Genomic DNA, 27,978 nt, shown 5'->3' with positions numbered 1-27,978 from the left:
AAAAGCAGGACATTTCTGTGACTTGATTCACAGTGCCAAAGCTCTGAGTACCAGATCTGCAGCCATCTCCTGGGATGCTGCAGAAGCCCTTTCAATCTTGTTGAATGGGGTTATGCATCTAATATGTATTCAGGTGGCTAAAATTGTATCGATTATATCTCCATCCTATATGCTAATTCTTTGGCTAGCATCCCTGTCCCTAGCATGACAATGTGGCCAGAATGACAACTTGTCCCCAGTCCTGAGTGAAAACCATCTGGACAAATTTTGAGATATAAAATAAATTTGAGGGTGGGACGAACTTGATAATTTACAACTATAGAGGTGGTTGAAATTTTCTGTCCAAAAAAATGTTTCCATCAGAAAATGTAGTTTTGACTAAACTGATTTTTTTTCGTGTGAAAACGTCAATGTTGACTATATTTTCTGATTTGGAGAAATTAAACAAAACACCATGTTTTGAATTGACTTTTTGAAATGAAACAGTGTTTTTCATTGTGAAATGAAAAATGTTGCGCCCTTCTTCTCTTCCTGCCTAGAGAACTAAATATCTTGATATTAAGTATTGTGCTAGCACAGGGAACACCAGATTGTGTCAAGCACATTGGCAATGATCTCCCCTGAACCTGGAGTGGTGGGGAAGAGCTGACACCACTAAAGAAGTTATTGCCCCCAAGGTCAGCTACGGTTGAATTATGCTACATCTGATTCTGATTTTCAGGGGCGATGAGCAAGCACCTTCTGAAAATGAGGCCTTTTGTGGGGACTCAAAAATGAGGTGCCCAAACTTATAAGATACTTGAAAATCTTGACCTGTTATATTGCCTAATGCTTGCCTGCCACACATGACTGCAGTGAGGTTTGTTTTATGTTTGTAAAGTGCAGTGAGAACTTTGGCTGACAGATGCTGTAGAAGCACATGCTGGTATTATCTTATGAAATGATGAATTAACAGTATTTTGGAATCAGCTGTTTTGTATGCACACGGAGTTTCTTTGTGGTGGTGTTATTTTTTACATATCTAGACTACATTAACCTTGTGCTGGCTCCAGGATGCAGACTACTATAAGATAGATGGTGACTGTTGCTGTGAACTGGTGGCACATGAATGTGGACCACAATACCTAGAACTCCCATTGACCTCAGTTGGAGGAATTTTGTTTGCACAGCGAATGCAAGATTAGTAGCAAGGTTTGCGTAACTGGCTAGAAAGTACATGGGCCTGCTTATATATAATGAGACTCTCGTGGCTGGAAGTTAGATATGTGCTAACGCAAACCTTGGAAAACTAAAGAAACAGGCCCAACTGCTTCTATGGTATAGATGTCCAGATCAAACCTGTATATAATTTGTTAAGGACCAAACTGAGGTTGCTGCAGTGGGAGCTGCACTAGGAAATGGGGGATGGATGAGGTGTAGCAAACAGAGACCAGTGAAGGTGTTATGGTCTAGGGATTGTGCTTGCTGATTGCCCAAGTGACACCTGTATAACAGCACTCCCAGCCACTGCAGTTCCATGGCCACTGTGACATGGACAGGTCCCTGTCTTGTTCAGACATGCCTCCTTTGGGACAATATGTATTGCCAGTAGTGTTAGCTGGCCTCCTGCCCTTAGTCTCCTGGGGTGAAATTTACCACTGTTCCAAGGCCTAGCATAGGCTAGGCATCACTTAAGTGCCATTAAGTCCTATTTCGTGGGGCTTAACTGGTGCATAGGCCTTATTCTGGCCCTTTGCACAGGGGTGACTTTCATTCCCAGAGTGAAAGCATCTTCTCCCTTACTAGTTCACTTGTGCAGGGCCAGCTGTAACTTTGCACTAAAGACTTACTGAGGATTTAAAGAGGAAGGATAGTCCAGTAGGTAGGACGCTAGCCTTGGATTCTGGAGACTAGTGGTCAATTCCGTGCTCCACAATACACTTCCTATCTGATCTTGGACAAGTATTTTAGTCTCTCTCTGCCTCTCTTTCCCATCTGTAAAATGGGGATAATAGTACTTTCCTGCCTCACAGAGGTATTATAAAGATAAATGCTAGGGTGGATAAAAATCAATGATTTAAAAAACAAAACAAAACAAAAAAATGGATTTTTTTAATTTAAATTGGATTTTTTTGTAAATTCCTATCTAAAGATAGTTTTAATTAAGATACATTATAGCTCAAAGGTCTCTCATGGAATAGGGATTATAAATTCTAATTCTGTAGTATGAGACAATATATTCATGTAATGTTTAAGAAAAGTTTTGTAAATGAGTTCCAGTAGTTCATGGATTAGGGACCCAATTTTATGGGGTTCCAGGGGCTTCTATATAGATTATTTAGGTTAATCTTTCTATCTACCCAACGGGACTCAGTGCTCAGTCTAGAAGATACCATGTGGGTGCTATAGATGGCACACACATCCCAATTTTGGCCCCAGACCATCTAGTGATGGAGTACATCAACAGAAAGGGCTGCTACTTTATGGTATTAAAGGCGCTAGTGGATCCCTGGGGTCATTTCACTGTCATCAACCGGGGGGGCAGGCGGGGGGTTCAGCGAAGGTGCATGACACGTGCATCTTCAGGAATATTGGTCTGTATAGAAAGCTGCATGCAGGGACTTTCTTTCCAGACCAGAAGATTCCAATAGGGGACATGGAAATGCCCATAGTGATCTGGGTGACCCAGCTTACCTCTTACTCCCGTGACTCATGAGGCCATACACTGAAAACCTTGACAGCAGCAAGGAGCACTTCAGCAGGCTCAGCAGGTGCAGAGTGACTTAAAATGTGCATATGGCAGATTAAAGGGTTGCTGGTGCTGCCTTTTTGGCAGGTTAGACTTCAGTGAGGAAAATATTCCCATAGTCCTAGCAGCCTTCTGTGCTCTGCATAACATTTGTGAAGCTAAGGAGGGGAGTTTCCCCAGGGGTGGAGCACTGAAGTGGATAGCCTGGTGGCTGATTTTGAGCAGCCATACACCAGGGCTATTAGAGATGTTCAGTGGGGGGCTATTCGAATCAGAGAGACTTTGAAGCAACATTTTGACAATGAGCACCAGTAACATGTCTTTCTGTAATGAATTGAGCCAGGCATTATTTACTTGCCACCTTGAATGACCCCTCTAATGATTTCTGCCTGAGCATGAATTGTAGTCGGCAAATGTGCCGATTGCTACTGTATATGAATTTCTGTTGCAACAACCTTGTGTAGGTTGCAAAAAGCTCTATGCCACTCATCGAGGTGGTTTTATTATGTCAGCAAAGCAGGAGAGTTAAATCAGTGAGGGGAACATTGTTGTGTGTACATCTCCATGGTTTTGTTGACGAAACCTGATTTTTGTTGACAAAACTCTGTAGTGTAGACAAGGCCTAACTAAGAAAGGCAAAGACCCTATAGGAGGGGACATTACCCACAGTACCCACCGCCCCAATCCTTTCTACAGGGGGAGGTATGTGACGGGGTGTACTGGGCCCTTTGTGACCACCTGCAGGAGGCCTCACGGTCCTACCACACCCCCACCCTAGAAAAGGAGCAGTAAAGGTGGGTCCTCCTAGTTTGCCTAGATTGGCTGCAGCAAAGCAGCCAATCAGCACACAGCAGGTCCAGTTAAATGGCACTACAGGGCCTGAGCAGATCAGTTGCAGGCTGGGACCAGAGGAGTAAAAAAGGTGCTCCTTGCTGGCTGCTGGAGCTCAAGTGAGATCTTCAGCCCTGAGGGAAGGGTGAAGCAGAGGGGCTACGTGGGAAGTGGCCCAGGGAATAGCAGCAGCAGTTATTAAAGGAAGCAGCATGGGGCTGCTATTTGTAGGGTACCTGGGGTCAGGATGCAGAGTAATGGGTAAACCCAGGTCCCCCCATCAGCCACTGGCAGAGGCGCCAAAGCCCTGGAAGCAGTGAAGGAGTGACTCAGCTGGAGAGCTGGGGACATCAGTGGACCACTAAAGGACTCAGAGTCTCGGGTCAGAGGGCCCTGGGGGCACTGCTCTGTAATAGGGCCAGGACAGATTGGAAACTACCCCAGAGACAGGGCTAAAGACATTACTGAGAGCACAGCAACAGGCCCTGTTGGACCTTTTACCCCGGAAGGGAGTGGTTTGTTTGTGCATCCAGGCATATAGACTATGTGTGGCTTAGCCGGAGGGCTGAGTCCCCGAAGACCCACCTGACAAGGTTAACTGCCGATGGTGTGGGGAGGCACTGCAAGCAAAGAGGGTACAAGTCTGCACACATCTGATGGAGGTGCTGATGAGAGGTGAGTGGCCCATCACAATGAGGCCCAACAGGGTGGGCCCAGAAGAATATGAGCAAATGCTGCAACACCTAGTTTGTTGTGAAGTAGCCTCTGTGGAGTGAGTTGAAAGCAGGGAGTAGTAGCTATTTCTCTGGCTATGTGTGTAGCCTAGAAACCATCTGGATGATACAAGATGATCTGAACGTCCTTGAAAACTGGAGTAATAGCAATGGGATGAAATTTAATACTGCAGAGTGTGAGGTCATGCGCTTAGGGACTAACAACAATAATTTTGCTATAAGCTGGGGACTTATCAGTTGGAAGTGACAGAGGAGGAGAAACATGAGGATATATCGGTTGATCACAGGATGACTATGAGCCACCAATGTGATGTGACTGTGAAAAAGGCTAATGCAGTCTTAGGATGCATCAGGCAAGGTATTTCCAGTAGAGACAGGGAAATGTTAGTACCTTTATATAAGGCATTGCTGAGACCTCATGTGGAATACTGTGTGCAATTCTGGTCTCCCATGGTTAAGAAAGATGAATTAAAACTGGAACAGGTGTGGAGAAAGGCTACTAGGATGATGAGAGGAATGGAAAACCTACCTTGTGAGATGAGACTCAAAGAGCTTGGCTTGTTTAGCCTAATCAAAAGAATGCTGAAGGGAGTTATGATAGCTCTATATAAATACCTCAGAGGGATTAATACCAGGGAGGGAGAGGAGTTATTTAAGTTAAGCACCAATGTGGACACGAACAAATGGATATAAACTGGCCATCAACAAGTTTAGGCTTGAAATTAGATGAAAGTTTCTAACCATCAGAGGAGTGAAGTTCTGGAACAGCCTTCCAAGGGGAGCAGTGGCACAAAAACCTTAACTGGCTTCAAGACTGAGTTTGATAAGTTTATGGAAGGGATGAGGCTGCCTACAGTGGCTTAAAGCCAATATGCAGCTGCTAGCAGAAAATGTCTCCAACAGTAGGTGGTGGGACACTAGATGAGGAGGGCTCTGAGTTACTACAGAGAATTCTTTCCCAGGTGTCTCACTGGTGGGTCTTGCCCACATGCTCGGGGTCCAACTGATCACCATATTTGGGGTGGGGAAGGAATTTTCCCCGAGGTCAGATTGGCAGAGACCCTAGGGGTTTTCTGCCTTCCTCTGCAGCATGGGGCACAGGTCCCTTGCAGGTTTAAACTAGTGTAAATGGTGGATTCTTTGTAACAAAGTCTTTAAATCATGATTTGAGGACTTCAGTAACTCAGCCAGAGGTTATAGGCCTATTGCAGGAGTGGGTGGGTGAAGGTCTATGGCCTGCAATGTGCAGGAAGTCAGGGCAGATGATCATGATAGTCCCTTCTGACCTTTGAGTCTACGCATCTCTCTGAGCCTGGAGCAGGCTGTGTTCCTTTTCAGCTAATATGACTGTTCACCTTTCAATTGTCTTATCTTTCTTTAAAAAAACAAGAGGCTAGATCTTCAGCTGGTTAAATCAATGTAGTTCTGTTGAAGCTCCTAGAGCTTCTTCAGATTTCACCAGATGAGGAGGGTATGGGCCTACAAGTTAAATGCAAACAAAAAGTAGTAGATTTTGTGTGTGTAGATCAGTGGTTCTCAAACTTTTGTATTGGTGACCCCTCTCACACAGCAAGCCTATGAGGGTAACCCTCCCCTTATATATTAAAAACACTTTTTAGCACTAGTATAAATGCTGCAGGAGTTTGAGGGTGGAGGCTGACAGCTTGCAACCCCACATATAATAACCTCACAACCCGTGGTGAGCTGGAGCTGGTTCGCACCGGGTTTGCTACAACCAGTTGTTAAATTTAGAAGCCCTTTTAGAACCGGTTGTTCCGCGAGGGACAACTGGTTCTAAAAGGGCTTCTAAATTTAACAACCGGCCAAAAGTGGCGCCTTAGGCACCGACTCCATGGGTGCTCCCACCCCCGGCCCCAGCTCACCTCCGCTTCGCCTCGTCCCCTGAATGCACCACCCTGCTCTGCTTCTCCACCCCCCGAGGCTTCCCGCGAATCAGCTGTTTGCATGGGAAGCCGGGGCGGGCTGAGAAGCAGGCGGAGGCGGAGCAGAGGTGAGGATGGCCTCGTGGGGTGAGGAGGGAGCCGGTTGTTAAGATTTTGGCAGCTCATCACTGGTCACAACCCCCCAGTTTGAGACCCCCTGGTGTAGCTGCATGTATACGCATGCATACACATACAGCTGGGGATAATGGTGTATTTATTTCTACATTAATATTAGCTGTACATGGGTACCCTACATAAATGAAAAGAGTAAGTTACATAGCAACAGAGCATAATAGATGCGCCTGCTTGTTAAATGATGGGACAATTTTTGTTATTAAAAAGGCCAGTCAAGATCCTGACACTACAATGCACTCCCTCCCCTGCCCAACATCTTACAAATCGATGTAGTGTAAAACACAGGACGAAGAGGATCAATAACAGGTTGCAGTGCTCTTCATTACAGTGAATTAATTGATCGTGTCTAGCAGATGTTTTTCCTGACAGAAGCTGTATATATCCAACGTTTCTCTCTCTCGTTTCTGTCCCACTGTTATCATTGGGAATACAGCACACAGCCATAGTTCAGAACTCTGAGAAACCCTGTCTCTCACTTGAGAAATCCTGATAACTTGAGCAAAACACTTCAGTGGTGTTGCTCATGCTATTGGTGATGGACAGGGGTTAAGACATCTTCTCCCATGAGGCTCATGCTTTCCTTCCAGGTCAGTAGTTACTGTCCAATGGCTGTTTGGTGGCTTGTGTGAACTGGATTTGGTGTTGCCAGTTCAGCTTCCAGGTGGCTGGTATTCCATTATAAAACCAACATCACAACTAACTGGCATTAACTAGCACCATTGTTCAATCTCAGGCAGAAGAGGCAAAGGAGTGAATGGATGTGGAGAGTCAACTATCAACACCTACAGGTGGCTCTCTTCCCTGTCCATATGAGGACTGGTGGAGCAGTGTGGGGAGGCTTTTGCATTGCTGCTGGCTACGCTATGCCCAATTTAGACAGAGTTCGTTCTCCAGGGTGGTTGTTCCAACATTCTTCAGAAACAGTAAAGCCGCACTTCAAACTCAAAGGAAAGAGGAAAACTTTCAATAGAGACTTAAAGTTCATATTTTAAACTTATGCTCATAGAGATCTTTCCTGATATAGACCTCCGAAACGTATTGGCATTGAGGCTGTTTTAAAATTCCACACAAGGAAAACAGATGTTCTGAGCCTTTCATTGATTGATTCGCAGCTATACTGGCAATGTCTGAGACATTGTAGAGTTGTATTTAATTTATGCCCCTTTCTCTTTACGCATAAGGGTAGGCAATCTGGTGTTTGGCTACAACAGGGGATTAGGAGTCAGGACTCCAGGGTTCTATCCCTGACTTTTCTCATAATTTGACTTTAGGTAAATCACAGTGAATTTTTAAATTTTTCATTTTAGAGAATCAAACCATTTTTAAAAATCTCATAATCCTTCTCCAAATGGCATTTTTGTTTTCCATACACCTCTGCATTTTACAAAGGAGGGTGAGTATTGTTATTCTCATTTTACAGGTGGGGGGAGCAGGTGCAGAGAGGTCAAGTGATTTGCTCTGTCACCCAGCAGGCCAGTGGCAGAACTGAGAACCAAACCCAGGTCTCCTAAGTCCCAGTCAGCACTTGAGTCCTAAAACAGAAGTGCCAGAATGACAATCCAGTCCTTATGATAACTGTAAAGTAACCTTCACTTCAGGTATTGGAAGTACCAGAATGCCCTTCTGGCTCCTCAGAAATGTGCTGGAACAACATTCCGGAGCATTCCAGCGTGACTCGAGCCCTGCACTGCTCTGATGACTGCATTTCACTGCTGTGAGAAGACAGTCCACACCTAGAGCAACCTTCTGCAGCAGGTCATGATATGATAAGCATGTCTGCCTCAATTTCCCCCTTCAGGTAACCCAGTGAGCTCCACTTCAGGCTCTTGCTTAAACAATACCTTTCCTGGGGAACCAGTTCATCACCAAACATAGTGCGAATAGCGTATAGCAAAAGTCCCAAAGCAAAGTCCATATAACCTCCCACAATGCATGTAGTCCTTAAAACCCCACTCTTCCCAGCAGGAACCTCCTACAGCCTCCCTGCTGGGAGTATCCCCTCACTATACTCTGTCTTCCACCACACCTAGGCTCCTTCTCCATACCTCCCCATTCCTCTGCCAGGACTGCCACTTCTCCCAGTCAGAGTGCAACCTTGTTCTTCCCAGCAGGAACCCATACAACCTCATTGGTGGGAGACCGTTTTTACCAGGGGAGCATCCCTTACTCCCCCAGGTCCAGCTCTTTGGTGTTGAGAGGTCTGTGAGTAAGTCCCTCTGCTTTTCCCCTGCCTTCGGTCCTCTCTGGCCCTTGGCACCATCTCTCTGGCTTAGCCAGCCGGCAACTCCCTCAGCTGCTGCCCCTCCTGCCTTCAGCCCTCTCCAGCCCTGGCTGTCTGGACTGGGGAACTTAGCTGGTAAACCCCTGTTGTTGCTCTCATTGCCTTCAGCCTTTCCCCAGGAAACACCTTCTGGGACCTCTTTCAGTTGCCTGGTCTCGCAGTTCTCACCTACCCCTGGCTGACCCAGGGCAGCTTCTGTGCTCTCAGGCAACTCTGATTTACCATGTCTCCCTCCCTCTCAAATTCTCCCTGCTTCTTTTATAGCCCCCAGGTGCTGGCCCATCTTCTTAACTGGCCAGATGGGAGCACCTGTTCTGGCACAGGGGAGCTCAATCTACTTCATTTACTGGGGCCACTCACCCTGTGACAACTGCCTATGAAGTATAAAAGAGCCACAGTTCCTTCCCTGCTCGTGCTCCTACGTGGTTAATCTGTGCCACCCTTAACCACCAGTTTACAAGGCACAGATTACTTATCCCACCTTTATTCAAGGGGAGGCATATTTGACATGCAGCTTCTGCTCCACCCCCATGCCCAAGCTAAGATGTGGGGAAGCCATGCGGGGGTGGCCTAACTCCCCCATACTCCCTTGCATGCCATGTCAGGGCCAGGCATTTTAGAATCTAGGGATGGAAGTCACCATGCCTGCCTTTATTGTTATGCGTTTCGTGGCAGTTCCTTAGTATAAAGCAGGATAATGAAGCAGGATCAATGTCTCATCAAAGGCACAGTCTAATTGCAAGTTAAATAATTAACTCCCTAATTTTATTTTTATAGCCTGATTGGCATCAAGAAAGTGTCTTTTAGCTACAGATGTAAGTGGTTTCCTTGATAGGGACTAGAATTTCATTTGGGAATTCTGTTGCAGTAGTTTGCCAGCTATGGAGACCTGTGTCCTTAGAGAATGTCTTAGTCTCTCTTGTCATTAAGGCCACAAATCTCTGAGGCTGAACAAAGCTAAACACACCAGTATTCTTGTAAACCCAAATGTGTGGGTTCATGTCTCTTCCTGTTCCTTTTCTGGTCTGGAATGTGATCCCTAACCATGGCTGTGAGCAGAAAAAGGCCAGACTTATGGCACAGTCAGTGAGAAAACTAGGCTCCATAATAGTTCTTCAGCACCATAAAGCCGTTTTCATATTGTGCTCAGAGGGATCCCAGTAGAGGCCTGTAGCTCAGTGAATCCAGCCTTTGGGGCTCTGTGAAATAAATATTCCTCTTCCTCTTTTTCCTTTTCCTACTCCCTTACTTCCTACCTCTACCTCCAACTAAAAATCAGCCACGTACAATCCATGTAACTAACAAAGCTGTGCCAATTCTTCACCATACTCCTGCTGCAACCGCATTCCCTGCCTTTCATCTGATTGTGTCTTCAAATTTAACCCCTTCGTTCAGGGTTTTTCCCTTGTCTATTTTGGTACCACGCCCAGCGCAATGGGGCGCCAGCCCTGATTAGGCCTTTGGGCACCACCATTTGTATTACTCTGACTACTAATAAGGGGGAAATCCCTGTGTCTACCAGCACTCCGTTAGGGGCCAATCCTGGACGGTGCTGAGAGATGCTGAGCATCTTCAACTCCCATTTTGGAAGTCCCATCTCTGAGAAGTGCTCAGCACCTTGCAGGACCAGGTCCTAAAGGAGAGCAGGGCCCATATGAAGAAATAACCCCTGCCTCAAGGCAGACAAAATCAGGTAGTAGTGGGAATTCCTGTACCACTCTGTTCCTATGCTGTTGCCACGCACTGAAATAATGCTGAAAATGCACGAAGGGTCACTCATCATGGACTCTCTCTCTCACACTCACATACACACGGCCCTAGTCTTCTCTCACCTTTGCATCTGTAAACTGGGAGTAAATCCATTAAAGTCCTTGGAGTTGCAGGGTTATAAAACTGGGGCAGGTGATCCCAGATTCAGGCCTCAGCCCAAATCTGTTGATTAGAAACTCATTGGACCCTTATAGGAAAGGCCCTATAGAATATAATAGGGGTGAAACCAATAAGTTTATGCAGAAATGTGAAGAAAGTCTCTAGAAATTACTCTGAAACACACACACACAATTTTAAATTCAAAATGTTAAGCTTTTAACAGGATTGTAACAATCACCCTACAGAATTCTATAATGGATATAATTCTCTATTCAATTTAATAGGATGGATTTAAAGAACGTGTAGAAAGTGTATCTCTTTCTTTAGGATTCTTAACCTACAAGGATGGCGACACCTACCCTCTGTTGTGTAAAATATATATATATGGTGTTGTGAGAACATGTACTGCTCTGTTATGGCCCATTCCACACTCCATAATAGTGGTATCTTTCCATTGACTTCAGTGGGCATTGGATCAGGCCCTAAATGATAGGGTCACTGCTTTACTGACCGTTACTTGTCTTCCCAGTTTTAATAATGCTAGTGCCACGTGTGGCTTGTCTGTAATGTTTTGTTGTAAAAGGAAAAACTTCTGGCTGAAGGGCCCACTGTCTAACTTGAATTTTTTATACTGAAAATGGCCATTAAGAGAAAAATGAAATAAAATAAACCCAGTAGTCACTATTGGGCTGCTGCTGAAGAGAATTTGGCAGAGGCTGAAGGTGTCACTGTGACAAACAGCAGCATCTCTGCCAAAGCAAACTGTGTCTGATTATTTGGGATCTGGTCCCATATCCATTGAGTCAATGGAAAAATTCCACTGATTTCAATGGGTGTTGGAATTGGTGAAACATAAATGAAGACATTGTGCAGTGTGTACACACAATGCTTCATACCTGGCTCTGTGATGCCAAGTTATTTGAGGGTGATACTTCCTAACAAATAATGGCCAAGGGGCAGCAAAGGTTGTTTCTGATGGGGACATGGCTAGCATTCTCTACCAGGCATGCACCCTGAACCTAGTGATTAGGAATTCACTGGATAACACCGTTGTTATTTGCTGGGTGGGTGATCCATGCACATCGTTATCATTATATACAAGTCATTAAATATCTGAGGATTATTATTATATATTATTATTAGGATAGCACCTAGGAACCCTAATCAAGATGCAGAGCCCCGTTGTGTTATGCACTGTACAGACATGTAACAAAGAAGACATTCCCTGCCCCAGAGAGCTCACCATCTAAATGACTGTCAGGATGTAACAGGTGGACAAAATAGTCAAACGGGCCACGGGTGGGTTGGGAGGATGAGGTAATGGTAAAAAGTACAGAATTAAGCAGAAAAGCAGGAATCACAGCTTGTCATTTGTCTAACCAGTGGCAGACGGCAATGATCTGTACGCGGCATAGCAGAGGTAGATTTTTAAAGAGAGATGAAGAGGTAGCATTATGAAGGCTGGTTCAGTAATTAGGGCACCAGATTAGGACTTGGGAGACCGGTGTTCTGCTCCACACTACCCTGCTTCACTACAGACTTCCTTTATGACTTTGGGCAAGTCACTTAACCTCTCTGTGCCTTAATTTCTGATCTGTAAAATGGTGATAATAGCACTGCCCTTCCTCCCAGGGGTATTGTGAGGATAAACACGTTACAAGATTATAAGATGCGCAGATACTACAATGATTGGGGCTGTATAAGTACCTAAGAGAGAAGCTTTACAGATGGTTTGATGGTCTATGTCAGTGTCTTTCAACCTTTCCAGACTTCTGTACCCCTTTCAGGCATCTGATTTGTCTTGTGTAGCCCCAAGTTTCACCTCACTTAAAAACCACTTGTTTACAAAATCAGACATAAAAATACAAAAGTGTCACATCACACTGCTTTTGAAAAATGGTTTGCTTTCTTGTTTTTACCATGTAATTATAAAATAAATAGATTGGAATATAAATATTGTACACATTTCAGTGTATAGTATATAGAGCAGTATAAAGAAGTAATTGTATGCAATTTTGGTTTGTATTGCTTCACTAGTGTTTTTTATGTAACCTATTGTAAAACTAGGCAAATATCTAGATGAGTTGATGTATCCTCTGGAAGACCTCTGCATACCCCCAAGGGGCTGTGTACCCCTGGTTGAGAACCACTGGTCTATATTGGCAACAAAGCCTATGGACTGGAGCCACTTCTCAAAGCTAGGGCAGTTTTTTGACCTAGTTTACATGAGAACTGGCTAATTATAGAGCTCTCTCCATGTTTTCTGGGTCAACATATTTCTTCCAATGTTTTCCTGTGAACCAGTTGTTTCTAAATACTGATAAAGACAATCTATCTGTGTCCTCCTGTCTACTTCTAGAGCAGCTCAAGGCCCCTTGGACTAAACATTTATTTATTTATTTAATCGGGGCTGTGAATACCAGGAAGATATCAAAGATGCTGCCTGACCCACTTGCAGTAAGGAGAAGTGGCTAACGAGGGGGAAAGATTATGACTGCATGAGCAATAGCTGTATCTGCTACTCAATCATGTAAATGCTAATGTATTTTATTGAATAGAAATCCTGAATCAGCAGAGTGCTTATGCACATTCTCATCTTCAAGTCAATGGTACTTAAGCATGTGCTTAATGTTAAATACATGCTAAAGGGCTCTACTGAACAGGATCTCAGTACTCCAGAAAGGGGATGGATGGGGCCGTGCCGTAGGCCTAGGCCAACGTTTTTAAACCTGCTTCTTAAGAATAGGCTCTACGTAAAAAGTGGGCCTGATTTTTTTTAGAAGTTTTGAGTCTGTACAGCTGCCATTGGCATTGCCTGGAATGCTGCGCTCATTTCGGGGCATAAAAGCCGTAAATAAACTGGAGCCAGCTCAGGGAAGCCCAGCAGAAGGGGACGGAGAGACTGACATAGGGGGAGAGACAGAAATAACCAAGGATGCAGCTCAGCCTTCAACTGAGTAGAACTTACTCATATAAGTAACCCCATTGACTTCAATGATTATATTTGTGTGCCCAAGAACTACTCCATGTGAAAAACATCTCCAGGATCAGGCCCTAAATCTGTATGTTGTGGCTGACTAGTGGCTAAGGGTGGACGTGCTGCTCATTCACAAACAGGGGAGAGTGTAAACACAAAGAGGGAGGAGGAAATATTTACTGCACAAGAGGCTATAATTAGGAGTAATGGGATGAAATTAAGGAAAGAAGGCTGGATCCTGAGAGGAACTGAGCATCTGCATCTCCCCTTCCAGGCCCTGAATAGCAGGAAAAACATATAAGACCTGTCAGAGCTTGTCCACATGGGGAGTTAGTCCACAGCAAGGCAGTATGCAAATCTGCAGAGCGCCAGCCAGCCGCACGGTAACTGCCCGTATGCACCCTGCTGCCACGCACTAGAAGTCCCGTAGTTTGAAACGGGAGTATGGTATGTCAAAGTGTGCTACGGAACCTCTGCTGGGTCCACATGGCCAGTTAGCGTATGGAGGGCTTGTGTGCTATAGAGTCACCCCAGCGTGCTGTGTGCTAGCTCTCCACGTAGACAAGCCCCAAGTAACAGGTGAAATAGTCTCCTGTTGGGAAATGTTGGAAGCCTCATCCCTGGATACATTAAAACTAGACTGCACAGAGCACTACACAGTACATTGCAGGGAACGATCCTGACCTGGCAGGCCAATGGTGGACTGGGGTGACCCAATGAATCTTTTTGCCTTCTCTGATTTCTGTGATCCTTTGGGATATCACATCCTTGTGCACAAAGGGGGTGAAAGTGTTTTCTCCCTTTCAGTCTGGAGGGATCACTAAAGTGTTTGACTAGGTCGAAATCTCCACTAATCCCTTCTGACTTTGTTCTTTCCTCAAAGAGGCTTTTTTAATGCACAGCTAATCCCTATTTCACATGTAAATATAGATAGCTCCTGGGTCTCTAAAGATTATGGATGCCCCTTTTGGCAAACTGTATCTTTTAATAGCACAGGGTGCACTTAATTGGATTAAGCTCAGCAAAAATATTTCTGAAACAGGTAACACAAATTCATGCACCCTGCAAAGGGAAGGAAGAAACCGCATTCTTGGGGTGAATTGTGTTACAATAACAGTGTGGCAGGTAAGATGGCAGCTTACTCTGGCTCCTTGCCCTATGTGGTCAGAAGGTAAGATGAGCAAAGCAGCCTGCTGAGAATAGAGAGTATAGAGGCTCTTTTCACTATAAATCCTTATAGATTTGGTAACATTTATGGCTTCTGGACTTGATTCACCCTGTATGTCTAGATCAAGGTTTCTCAACTTTGAGGGTCGTGTTCCCTAGTGGTGTAAAGGGGTCGTGACCTTCCACCCCTCCTGGCTAGATCCCAGCTGTATGGAAAGTGATTCTTGATTGGTCTCATTATGGAAAAGTTTGTGAACTGCTGATCTAGATATTTACCTGGCTTCTTTCAATGTAGCATATGAAGCTGTATCTTAGAGGGAATCCACCAATGAGGGGGGGCAGGGATTGTCCAACATATTAATAAATGATCTGGAAAAAGGGGTAAACACAGTGAGGTGGCAAAGATTGCAGATACAAAATTATTCAAGTTAGTTAAGTCCAAAGCAGACTGTGAAGAGCTACAAAGGGATCCCACAAAATTGGGTGAGTGGGCAGCAAAATGGCAGATGATATTCAATGTTGACAAATGTAAAGTAATGCACACTGGAAAATATAATCCTAACTATACATACAAAATGAAAGCATCTAAATTAGCTGTTAGCACTCAAGAAAGAGATCTTGGAGTCACTGTGGATAGGTTTCAGAGTAACAGCCGTGTTAGTCTGTATTCGCAAAAAGAAAAGGAGTGCTTGTGGCACCTTAGAGACTAACCAATTTATTTGAGCATGAGCTTTCGAGAGTGGTCACTTTGGATGAGCTATTACCAGCAGGATAGTGAGTTTGTGTGTGTGGTTTTTGGAGGGCGGTGAGGGGGTGAGAGAACCTGGATTTGTGCAGGAAATGGCCCACCTTGATTATCGTGCACATTGTGAAGAGAGTTGTCACTTTGAATGGGCTATTACCAGCAGGAGAGTGAGTTTGTGTGTGTGTGTGTGGGGGGGGTGGAGGGTGAGAAAACCTGGATTTGTGCTGGAAATGGCCCAACTTGATGATCACTTTAGATAAGCTATTACCAGCAGGACAGTGGGGTGGGAGGAGGTATTGTTTCATGATCTCTGTGTGTATATAATGTCTGCTGCAGTTTCCACGGTATGCATCCGATGAAGTGAGCTGTAGCTCACGAAAGCTCATGCTCAAATAAATTGGTTAGTCTCTAAGGTGCCACAAGTACTCCTTTTCTTTTTATACACACAAAAGCATAAAAATATACCTCCCCCCACCCCACTCTCCTGCTGGTAATAGCTTATCTAAAGTGATCACTCTCCTTACAATGTGTATGATAATCAAGGTGGGCCATTTCCAGCACAAATCCAGGGTTTAACAAGAACGTCTGGGGGTGGGGGGTAGGAAAAAACAAGGGGAAATAGTGCTGAGCACCCACCAATTTTTCTTTGTGGGTGCTCCAGCCTATGGGTGCTCGGTCGGGAGCACCCACGGAGTCAGCGCCTATGACACAAATGATTAGGGGTATGGAACAGCTTCCATATGAGGAGAGATTAAAAAGACTGGGAGTGTTCAGTTTGGAAAAGGGACGACTGGAGGAGGATATGAGAGAGGTCTACAAGATCATGACTGGTGCGGAGAAAGTGAATAGGGAAGTGTTATTTACCCCTTCTCATAACCCACAAATCAGGGGTCACCGAATGAAACTAATAGGCAGCAGATTTAAAAGAAACATAAGGAAGTACTTCTTCGCACAACAGATGGTCAACCTGTAGCACTTGCTGCCAGGGGATGCTGTGAAGGCGAAAAGTATAACTGGGTTCAGGAAATGAATTAGAGAAGTTCATGAAGGATAGGTCCGTCAGTGCCTATTACCAAGATGGTCAGGGATGTAACTCCATGCTCCAGGTGTCCGTAAACCTCTGGCTGCCAGAAGTTGGGACTGGACAACAGGGGATGGGTCACTCAATAACTTGCCCTGTTCTGTTCATTCCCTCTGAGGCATCTGGCACCGGCCGCTATCAGAATACATGACACTGGGCTAGTTGGACCATTGGGCTGACCCAACATGGCCATTCTTATGATCTGATATTCTCACCACTGCCCTCCCTGGGGGTTCCACCAAGCCAGCCACTTGTAGACACAAGATCACAGGAGCCCATTTGACAGACTGTACAGGGGGCATGCTGAATCAGTGCACCCTCTGAGTCTGCTGGCCAAGCCCCGCTCCCTGGACAAAGCACTTGTCGGGTGGCACTATCTAGCTGTGGGCCTCCCAATGCAGCAGGGATTATGGTTGCCTTATGCCACATTGACTAGCTGTGACGGGGTAGTCTGCCTTTTAAGGGCAGTACTTCCTACTGGTCAGTCCTCCCCCATCATATGGTGTGGCCCTTTAAGAGACTAGGGTGGTCTGATACACAAAGCCTGAGGAGATATGGGCAGAGAGTAAAGGGGTCCCAGGAAGAAGTAGCATTTAGAAGGAATCTTGTTACTATATCTTTAGGACTTGGAGAATTGCAGAGAGTGTAGGGGTAGGTCTCCTTCTTACCCAGCCAATAAGGAATGAGGTGGGAGAAGGGCCTAACATAAATGCTGGCTCCCTCCTTCACAGCAGGGCAGATGCCTGGAGCTGCTGCAGGAAGTAAGAAGGCTCCTGCAGGGTCCTGAGTTAGCAGGGAGAAGACAGCAGCAGGACTGCTATAGGGGAGGGTCTGCATGCTGAACCCCCCCTTGCCTTAGAGTGGAAGGACTGATTGGGAAAAGGGCCAGCTGGGGGAGAAGCTGCTTGAGGCTCTACATCTAGCCCAAATTACAACTGCTGCCCCAAGGGGGAGAGCGAGGAGGCTCCTGTCTTAAGGAACGGGACAGAGGGATTGTCTGACTTACAACCCAGCCCTTGGAGAAGTGGTGGAATCTCGTGGACAGAGGAGGAAACTGACTAGGACTCTTACATGGGCACAGAGCAGCTAAATAAGTGTTACTCTCTCCAGAATGAGTGAATAAACCAGACCTGCAAGGAGAGGTTGAACTAATCTGGTTTGGATAATTGTCTGAAAAGACCCAAGGGGCGCTGAGTGCAGTGTGCCTGCAGGGCCATGACAGGCCACAAGGGGGCATGCTGGAGAGGCATGCCCCATAATGCTATCCTCCATGCCGACATTCCTCCACCAGGGTGTGCAACAGCAGATGCTGGAGCTGACTCTCAGCGAACTGAGCCTCCTGTTTTAATTCTTTGCTCTTCCTCTCTCCAGAGTAAGTTTCAGGACATCACACTATTAAAACTCAGCGTTTTTAAAGAGGGTGCATCATGGACCGGAGTATTTTATCCAGTGTGGACGCTGAGCTCTAGATTTCAGAACAAAGCCTGAGGTACAGATTGCGCCACAAGGCTCTGTTCTCTGCTGCTCTGAGATGCTCCCACGGGCATCCACAGGGCAGCATCTTATGCCCCATTAGTGCTCTGCGCTAGTACCACTGTTGTCGCAGATTGTGCACAAGGGTTTCTTTTTGCCAGTACATAGTGTCCATCAAAGAAGGCGTGTGCTTGCCAGAGAGATTCTTATAACATCCTTAAATATGTTGCCGTATAATATACAGATATGACTTAACTAACCCTCCGTTGAGAACAAGGTAAAATTCAGTGTAGAGTGAAATAAATGAAGAGGGTGGAGTGAATAAGCCTACTTTTTTGGCTGCACTGCCCCAGTTGCTATTAATCTGTCATTGAAATTTAATGTTGCGGACCTTATGCATTGGTGCTTTTCCAAGAAACCAACCAGAATCAGTCTTCCATTTAGAATTTTTTTTTCCGTAACCCTACAGTGGGTTTTCAGTAGATACTAGGAGATATTTTCATATTGAAACACAATCTTAATACCTGAAATTCAAGCCAAATGTGCCACCCGTAAAAAGACGGGATGGAAATGATAGCTGACCTGGAGGAGGGACCGGTTCAGCTCCTGGAGGTAAATCCCAGAAAAGTAACAAGGTGTCAGTCTGTGGTGTAAAAGAGAAATAGGCACATTGCCAAATATAAAGACTATAAATGTGAGACGCTTTAAAAGCAAACATAGCTGAATGTGAGATGCCGTAATATCTAGCTATAAACTGCACAGGAAGGACAGATGAGGTCAGGGAGGTGGGGGACTAGGTCTAAAAGATTCCATAGGCTCTAGTGCAATAGCACTTTTGGACAGAGCGGATCCCTGTTGCACACACACATGCAGAGCCCTGATAGAGCTCCCTGTCTGGCTCCCACTGTGGACTTTAAACCTCTTGAGCCTGTGCTATCCCTGGCTAGGGCTGTAGGCTCACTCTCTGGGTGCAGATCCTCTGTTTAGCACCCTCACCTGGGAGCTCGGAACCCCCAGTCTGCCTGCCTAGCTCCTGGGATTAGTGCTGATCCCTCAGACTTCCCCATAGATTTAGGACATCCTGTCCCAGAACTATAGGCATGTGGATACTCTGGGTTTACAGTTTGCCTCCTCAGGGGCACATGATTGGAAAGGCAACAGACAGGCAGACTTGGCACAGGATTCTAAAACAACGTTGCTCTTTAATTAATACCATAGAAGTATATACACGTAGACAAAATAATAAACCCACCTGTATGCATTTCCCTGCTTCAACATCCTCATCACTCTGGATAGTTCTTTTGGATTGGGCTGAGCCCTCTGGGCTGCCCAGAATCCTTCCCTTGTGGAGCATGGTTTCTCTTGTATATGATACAAATCCAGTCATAAGAATACAACTATACTCTAATACAGGGGTTCCCAAACTTGCTTCACGGCTTGTCAAGGGTAAGCCACTGGTTTACCTGAGCGTCCGTAGGTATGGCCACTCGCAGCTCCCAGTGGTCGCGGTTCTCCGTCCCTGACCAATGGGAGCTGCGGGAAGCGGCACGGGCCGGGCTACCGCTTCCCACAGCTCCCATTGGCCAGTGAGCTGCGAGTGGCCGTACCTGAGGACGTTCAGGTAAACACAGCCTCTCGCGGCCCGCCAGGGGCTTACCCTGAACAAGCCGCAAACAAAATTTGGGAACCCCTGCTCTAATAGAATCATAGAAGGGACCTTGAGAGATCATCTAGTCCTGTCCCCTGCACTTTTATCAGGGTACATTTAAGAGTGCACAGTACTGAGGGACATCAAAGAGGCAAACTCCTCCTTAAATCTCTTTTGCCGTGAAGCCTACAAAAAACTTTGCAGTTTGCAGGTGATGCAAGAATTGGGGGAGTGATAAATAATGAAGAGGACAGGTCACTGATTCAGAGCAATTAGGATTGCTTGGTAAACTGGGTGCAAAAGCAAACAATTGTTTTAATATGGCTAAATGTAAAAATATATATCTAGCAACCAAGAATGTAGGCCATACTTACATGATGGGGGACTCTATCCTGGGAAGCAGTGACTCAGAAAAAGATATAGGGGTCATGGTGGATAATCAGCTGAACATGAGCTCCCAATGTGATGCTTTGGCCAAAAGAGCTAATGTAGTACTGGCATGCATAAACAGAGGAATCTCAGGTTATTTTATCTCTATATTTGGCACTGGTGTGACCACTACTGGAATACTGTGTCCACTTCTAGTACCCACAATTCAGGAAGGTTGGTGAAATATTGGAGAGGGTTCAGAGAAGAGCCAAGAGAATGATTAAAGGATTAGAAAACCTACCTTACAGTGGTAGACTGAAGGAACTCAATCTATTTATCTTAACCAAGAGAATCTTAAGGGGTGACTTATTACAGTCTGTAAGTATCTACACAAGGAGCAAATCATTAATAATGGGCTCTTCAATCTAGCAGAGAAAGGCATATGGCTGGAAGTTGAAGCTAGACACATTCAGTCTGGAAATAGGGCATACATTTTAAAAGGTGAGAGTAATTAACTATTGGAACAATTTACCAAGGGTCATTGTGGATTCTCCATCACTGACAATTTTCAAATCAAGTTTGGATGTTTTTGTTTTTTTTTACGAGATCTGCTCAAGGAATTATTTTGGGGCAGTTCTCTGGCCTGTGTTATACAGAAGGTCAGACTAGATAATCACAATCCTCCCTTCTGGCCTTGTGATCTGTCATCTTGGCAATGGTTAGTCTGCTTGTGTATAGAGATCATAGCCTGTCATGCTGACCAATTTGTCTCATTGTTTCTTTGTACTCCCATGTTGTCTGTCTCCATTTGTTGTCTCTTGTCTCATACTTATTAGATTTTAAGCTCTTTGGGCAGGGTCTGTCCTTTATTCTGTGTTTATACAGCACCTAGCTCAGCAGGGCCCTAGTTCATGACTGGGTTCCTACATGCTATGACTATACAAATAATAAATAATAAGTGAATCCATTAAAACAGTAATAATGGGTGAGTTCTATTATCTACCTATGTCATGTCAAGAACGAGTTTTAAAAAGATATTTCTCGACACCTTTATTGTTTGCTTCTTGGAAAAGCTAGTTCTAGAGCACACAAGAGGAGCGATGTAGGAGACTACAGGGCTGCCCAGGTGTTCCTGGGGGCAGAATTGTATGTGCAGATTTTGTATTACAGGTGATTAATGTATGAGCCAGAAAGAACTCAGATTAATTTTTAAATACAATAATGGGTTGTCTTTCACTTGAAAACTGATAAATTCTGTGATAGATGCTTTAGCGAGAGGATGCTTTAGGAAACTAGTTAAGTTTTCGTAAAAAGAAAAGGAGTACTTGTGGCACCTTAGAGACTAACCAATTTATTTGAGCATAAGCTTTCGTGAGCTACAGCTCACTTCACGAAAGCTTATGCTCAAATAAATTGGTTAGTCTCTAAGGTGCCACAAGTACTCCTTTTCTTTTTGCGAATACAGACTAACACGGCTGTTACTCTGAAACCTGTAGTTAAGTTTTATATCCCTACAGGTGACCTTTGTAAGTCCTCCACCAGTCTGGCTCTCCACACATGTGGTGGGGCGGGTCAGGGTGAGGGAAATGCCTTGGCTCCACCTGTCCTAGAAAGCTTTTGCAGAAAAGTTAATGAGGCATCTGGCCCTGTCCCCTTCCACAGGGGTCTCTGCAGGACGGGCAGGGGCTAGCCCATTGATCTCAGGCAACCAGTGACTTTCCACCTGCCTTCAGAATGAGCACTGAAAATCACCTTTCTATGATTTTTAATTCATTTTCTCTACTCGAGAAATTATTTTTGCCACTGCCTAAAGGTGGGCTAACATTGAGACAATGTGACTAAATTATACTAGGAGAAATGTTACAAGACCAACATGTGTTGGCTGCCACCAAACCTGCTCTGTATAATTTTGCTGATCTGATCTGAAGCAAAAAATGAGATCTGAGGATGTGAGACACAATTATCGGGTTGAAATGTCCTCTTCCATTTCTTATTCCAGTCTCAGATATCTAATTCAGACTGTAAATGAATTTTCCATGCATGATATAAGCCATGAGATGGTTTCAATCCATTACCTTTAAGTTATTTATATATTTGGCTTGCTCTACAGGAAGATTTCAATAAGGAGGTGAGGAAGCACTGGCCTATTTTCTTGAAAATAATATGAGAAGGGGAGAAGTGGACATTGAATATATTCCATAGTCTTGAAATTGCAACAAACTGATGTCTCTTGCAGCTCAGGAGATAATAGTGTCTTATTCTCCATTATTATATCATTTAGAAGACAAATATTTTCCTGAAACTATAGTTTCTAATGCATTGTTGATATTTTGTTTAAAACCTCAAGTTGAGTCACAAAGATATTTATTCTAAAGCAAATCAAACTGTTACTTTCAGCTTTGTGTAAAATACTAAAAACTTTAATAACGTTAAATAGAATGGGATTATTGTCCAAAGATTTCAGGAGATTCCCAGTAACAGTAGCAGAGATATTAAACCTCAGTGCTGCTTGTTTTTCTGTAAGTAACCGGGAAGGAAAGTTGCAACTCTTTTCTTTGTGAAACAATTGTGCATCTGGGCACTGAGCTGATCTACATCTGTGCCAGCACGGATCTCCATCCTTAGAGGTCTTTAAGGCCCGCTTGACAAAGCCTTGGCTGGGATGATTTAGTTGGTATTGGTCCTGCTTTGAGCAGGGGATTGGACTAGATGACCTCCTGAGGTCTCTTCTATCCCTAATATTCCATGATTCTATGCCCTGGGAATCTGGGAGCCACAACAAGCCACTTGATCCCTTCCCTTTTCTCCTTCACCAAGTGGAAAATCGGTGCAGTGGAAAATCATGGAAAGCAGTGGTTCAGGATTACCCACAATGCCCTGCCAGTGTGCCTGGAGGAATCACCTTTAGGGCAGCCTGGACTAGTGTGGGTGGTGTGGGCTGGAATTCGTGGAAGCTGAGTGCCATTCCTCCTGCAAGTACCTTTTCTATGCCGTCATTAATCTGATTCCCTGTCACTGATCATAGTCCACAAGATGACAGGTTTCAGAGTAACAGCCGTGTTAGTCTGTATTCGCAAAAAGAAAAAGAGTACTTGTGACACCTTAGAGACTAACCAATTTATTTGAGCATAAGCTTTCGTGAGCTACAGCTCATTTCATTGGATGCATACTGTGGAAACTGCAGAAGACATTATATACATAGAGACCATGAAACAATAGAGTGGGGTGGGAGGAGGTATTGTTTCATGGTCTCTGTGTGTATAATGTCTTCTGCAGTTTCCACAGTATGCATCCGATGAAGTGTGCTGTAGCTCACGAAAGCTTATGCTCAAATAAATTGGTTAGTCTCTAAGGTGCCACAAGTACTCCTAGTCCACAAGATGTGAGTTAAAATGAAATAACCACTAAAAATAAACCTGTCACTTACATGGGTCTACAAGATGTGCCCACACCAAAACAGAGTGATCCTGTGATCTTGTTACTGTGACCCTGATCTTTCCTGACCCTATTGTTTTATTCATTGGGGAAGGGTTTCAAAGGGCTCAGGGGTCAGATTTTCAATTGCTCAGCACCCACGACTGAGGCCTGATTTTCATAAGAGTTCGGCTCTCATTTAGTCACCTATGTAAGGGCCAGATTTCCAAAAGTGCTCCGTAGCCAACTGCTCACATTTTGATACTGCTGGTCAGATTACCAAATAAGCTCAGCAGCGAATGGCCACTTATTTGGGTTCCTAGGCAGGAAATGAGCACTTTTGGAAATCTGGCCCGTAGGGTCATGCCTCAATTAGAATGTAAAGGGAAGATTTTCAAAAATACCTAAAGGATTGAGGAGCATAAGTCACCGACTTTCACTGGGGCTCGTCCTCTTATATCCCTTGTGTGCTTTGCAAATCTCCTTCTAAGTTGTTTGGGGAAAGGAAAGTGGGTGGGATTTTCAATGACTCGGGAGCACAATTTCAATGGGACCTGTGCTTCTGAGTCTCTTATGTGCTTTTGAAAATCCGCCCCCAGTATCCTTCTGTTTGCTCCGTACACTGCCTAGCACACTTGTGCATGCAATATGGAAAATAAATGAGAACAGTGTGATGGGAATTATGCATGATATGTTGTAGATTATAACAGAAATGACAAAATACTGGATTCTTGATTAACGATCCTGGTTAAGTGGAGGAGCAAATGTTATGATGAAACTGAGACTCTTTGTAATTATTTGCAGACAGATTACCACTATGAATACACAGAATGTGACAGCAGTGGATCCAGGTGGAGGGTGGCTGTCCCAAATCCGTCAGCGGAGTGCTCTGGATTACCTGACCCCATGAAAGGAAAAGAATGCAGTACGTTTGCACTTTTCATTTTACAGATCTTTATTAGTAATGTTACTGCATTAGCATAAACTATTGGCACTGGTTAATTATCAGTTAGAGACGCAATGTGGGCTATTGGATAGTGCATTGGACTGGGATTCAAGAGATGGGTGTTGTTTCTAGCAGGGTGGATTTGATTTAAAACACTAGTCAGGAAGACTCGATTTAGTCATGGTTTTCCACATAAAAGTGCATTCTTGTTGGTTGTTATAACCTTAATACATATTCTTCACAACTCAGAGATAGATGTAGGTTTCATTTTTAGAAGGTACACACTATACATTTTTAAAGTGATTTATTTTGAAAAATTTTCTGATTTAGTTTTACAGCTAATGAATGATTGTTTGTTTGGTTATTTCATTTACCAAAGGTAATTGAAGCAGATATTTATGAAGTCACTGGGAGGTGGACTATCTCCAATTCAACAGGTTAATCATTAATATTTGGAGGATTTTCTTGCCATGCTGTATTAGGAGGAGAACATCACCAGACATTTAAATTGTTTTATTTAACTAAAACAGCAACGTTAAGTATTCTGGATTTTTTTCTTCAACAGCAAACCTATAATAATTTAACAAAACAAGCATATGTCCCTTGCTTCTCACATTTATCTCCAGACTTCTCCTTATTCAGATTTATTCTGTCCCCAACAATCTTCTATTCATTGAATTTTTTGAAACTTTGCACTTTTAGAGAGAGGTGAGGGATTGATTCTGTGTACACAAATTTGTAGAGGGACAATAGCGTTGAGGTCTGTTATTTCTCACCTCTATATATTATTTATTTATTTTAAAATATTTTTGCTGTTAACAAGCATGTTACCTCTGGAGACACACATCCACAGTTTGAGAACTGCAAAACTAAGCATCTCTGATGGTATCTTCTAGACTGAGCACTGAGTCCCATTGGGTAGATAGAAAGATTAACCTAAATAATCTATACAGAAGCCCCTGGAACCCCATAAGATTGGGTCCCTAATCCATGAACTATTGGAACTCATTTACAAAACTTTTCTTAAACATTACATGAATATATTGTCTCATAATATAGAATTAAAATTTAAAATCCCTATTCCATGATGAGATATCTTTGAGTTATAATGTATCTTAATTAAAACTATCTTTAGATAAGTTTTTTTCCTCAAAAAGCATTTTATCAAAAAAATCCAATATAAAGAAAAAAAATCCAATTTTTTAAATTATTTTTTAAAAATCATTGATTTTTATCCACCCTGATTTCTAGCTCTCCCACTGACCTCATATGTTACCTTGAATAAGTCATTTCCCCCTCTCACTGCTTTTGTTTCCCTTCCCATCCTGTCTTGTTTATTTAAACTGTAGGACAGGGACTGTCTTTTACTATGTGTAACCCACAGGTGAGTAAGTGGTACACTTTCCCCTCTGTGCTGATCTAGAGATTATATGAGTCTGTCACAGCACCACTTAGGCAACCACAGCTCTGTAGCTCATGCTTCTGTGCAGGCTCCTGTTTAATATATTTAGGACTCTTCTCCACTGGATTATCTCCCTTCTGGAGCATTGCTGCTAAGATCACACAGTAACTCAACCAGGTTGGGAACCAGCTGGATATGCCACTTGTTTTCCCCTATATTCCATTACTGAGTACTTCAATCAGTCTCAGCTTTATAAGATCTCAGGATGCCGCTCCGTTCAGTGAGAACAGCTGGTATCGTCCAGTTTTTGTGTTCATTTGCTTTTCTCTGTGGTAGGTCTCCTGTTTTAACTTTGATAAACTTCTGACTGAATTCTGATGGTTAAAGACTTCTTAGATTTGGCACCTCTCAGACTTGCATCCTGTAAGGATAAGGATAGTTAAATTCTGGAATAGTTTTCCAAGGGAGGTTGTGGAATCCCTATCCTGGAAGTTTTAAAGAACAGGTTAGACAAACACCTGTCAGGGAAGGTCTACATTTACTTGGTCCTGCCTGAGTGCAGGGGACTGGACTAGATGACCTCTCGAGGTCCCTTCCAGTCCTACATTTCTATGAGTCTGTAAACAGAATTTCAACACATCTAGAAAAATAATCAATGGCTTTTAGATAGGTATGACCCCTCTCTTCACACCGGTCTAGTGCTATTCTTTCCCAAGGCCTGTCCAAAAAATACTGTAAGTAGGAGAAACTCATGCTTTGTCTTTCTGGACATTCTACAAAGTTAGTGTAACCTACATAGAGGGGAGCTAAGTCAAAATGCTTACCAATTCTGTGCTACAGAACTCCTCTGACTTAAAGTATTTGCAGAGACCTGGAATTCATATCTTCGTGAGAAACTACAGCTGGATTTTCTATAAGAACCTTTTAAATACTAAAAGTGGAAATTATAATGGTGTTCACTTCGTTTTTCTTCTTAGGAATCCAGTACCAGTCTTTATCATAGATAAACTGTTACAGCACAGCAGTTACAATGCAGCCTAGCTAAATTAACATCACTAACTAGCGTTTTTTTAATGTTCCTTTAAAATGAAGAATATAACACAGGGCCTAAGCCCTATTTTTATATATATATATATATATATATATATATATATATATATATATATATATATATATATATTTTAAATCTCACAAAAATGTGCAGATATTGGGACTTCTGATAATCAGAGATCTTCTGCTATCACATAGGCTCACTCATTTACAACAAGATAAATCATTTAGTTGTATCACATAACCAACTGTTTTAGCATCCACGATATTGAGCACAAACACAACTTTGAATAAGAAAAAACTGACCATTACTATAGCTATTAGGCTGGCATGGTGTCTTTGATTCAATGATGTAATATAACTCACAAAGACATCTGGTCTCCAGTCTGCGATTCCTCCTTTACGGTGTTTTCTCAATCCCAATGAGTTTTGTAAAATTACAGGAAACTGTATTGAGATCCAGCCTACGGATTCAGTCTGGTTATCCAGGGCAGCCCTATCTTCTCTCTGCAGGGCAGGGCTGGATCTGACTGGTGCTCAAATGGCTGACAGTTTTGTACCCCTGAATTGAACTCGCTACTGATTGGCAAGGAGCTTCCAGCTTCTAACTAAGGGGGCATGTGTGTACATTCAGGAACGTCTGCCCTTAATAAACACACAGCTTCAAAACAACTATTGAACACGGTTAATCACTTCCTGCACCCTGCTAGTGTGCTGAAATAGCAACTACTTATTTGCGGCCACTCAAGGCTCCATACTGCCACCTTGTCTGGGAATGTTTCCATATCAACTCAGAGCAAGTAGAAGCAGCGGCTGTAATTACTGCCATGATGTTTTTGGCTCAACAACAGAAAACAGAATGAAACGGGGGTAACATTAGCGTGATTCCACCTGGCATTTTAGCTCCTGCCCTCTGCTGGGCCAGCACACTGACATTTAGGCTCCTTCCTGCCATTTTGTGGAGTCCCTTGCATATCCCTTTGACTGTGTCATACTGCAAGGGCCATAGGACAAGCTTCAGAGGCAAAGTTTAGTAAAGTCCCCGGTCGCAGCTAGCATCCAAAGGCCACTTACAATGAGCTGGGTTTTTTCTTTTAAAAAAAATATGTTGTGCACAAACAATATTAATTGTTTAAGTGACTTAGACAATAGTAAAAAAATTGATTGTGGACCTAATAACAGAGA

The 27,978-nt window shown here is 43.8% G+C and overlaps 1 protein-coding gene across 4 annotated transcripts in view; it reads left to right on the top strand.

Annotated features, from left to right (window-relative positions):
* ELAPOR2 (endosome-lysosome associated apoptosis and autophagy regulator family member 2) overlaps nucleotides 1-27,978 on the top strand; it is a 138,924-nt gene that overhangs the window by 39,400 nt on the left and 71,546 nt on the right. For all 4 annotated transcript variants that reach the window (XM_073328674.1, XM_073328676.1, XM_073328677.1 and 1 more), the window contains exon 2: nucleotides 24,200-24,320. In XM_073328674.1, coding sequence (XP_073184775.1) covers nucleotides 24,200-24,320 — 121 coding nt within the window. The remainder of the gene's footprint in view (nucleotides 1-24,199; nucleotides 24,321-27,978) is intronic.

Source organism: Lepidochelys kempii, chromosome 1 (assembly GCF_965140265.1).
Source record: "Lepidochelys kempii isolate rLepKem1 chromosome 1, rLepKem1.hap2, whole genome shotgun sequence".
NCBI lineage: Eukaryota > Metazoa > Chordata > Testudines > Cheloniidae > Lepidochelys > Lepidochelys kempii.
This window is presented reverse-complemented; position numbering and strand designations above follow the sequence as displayed.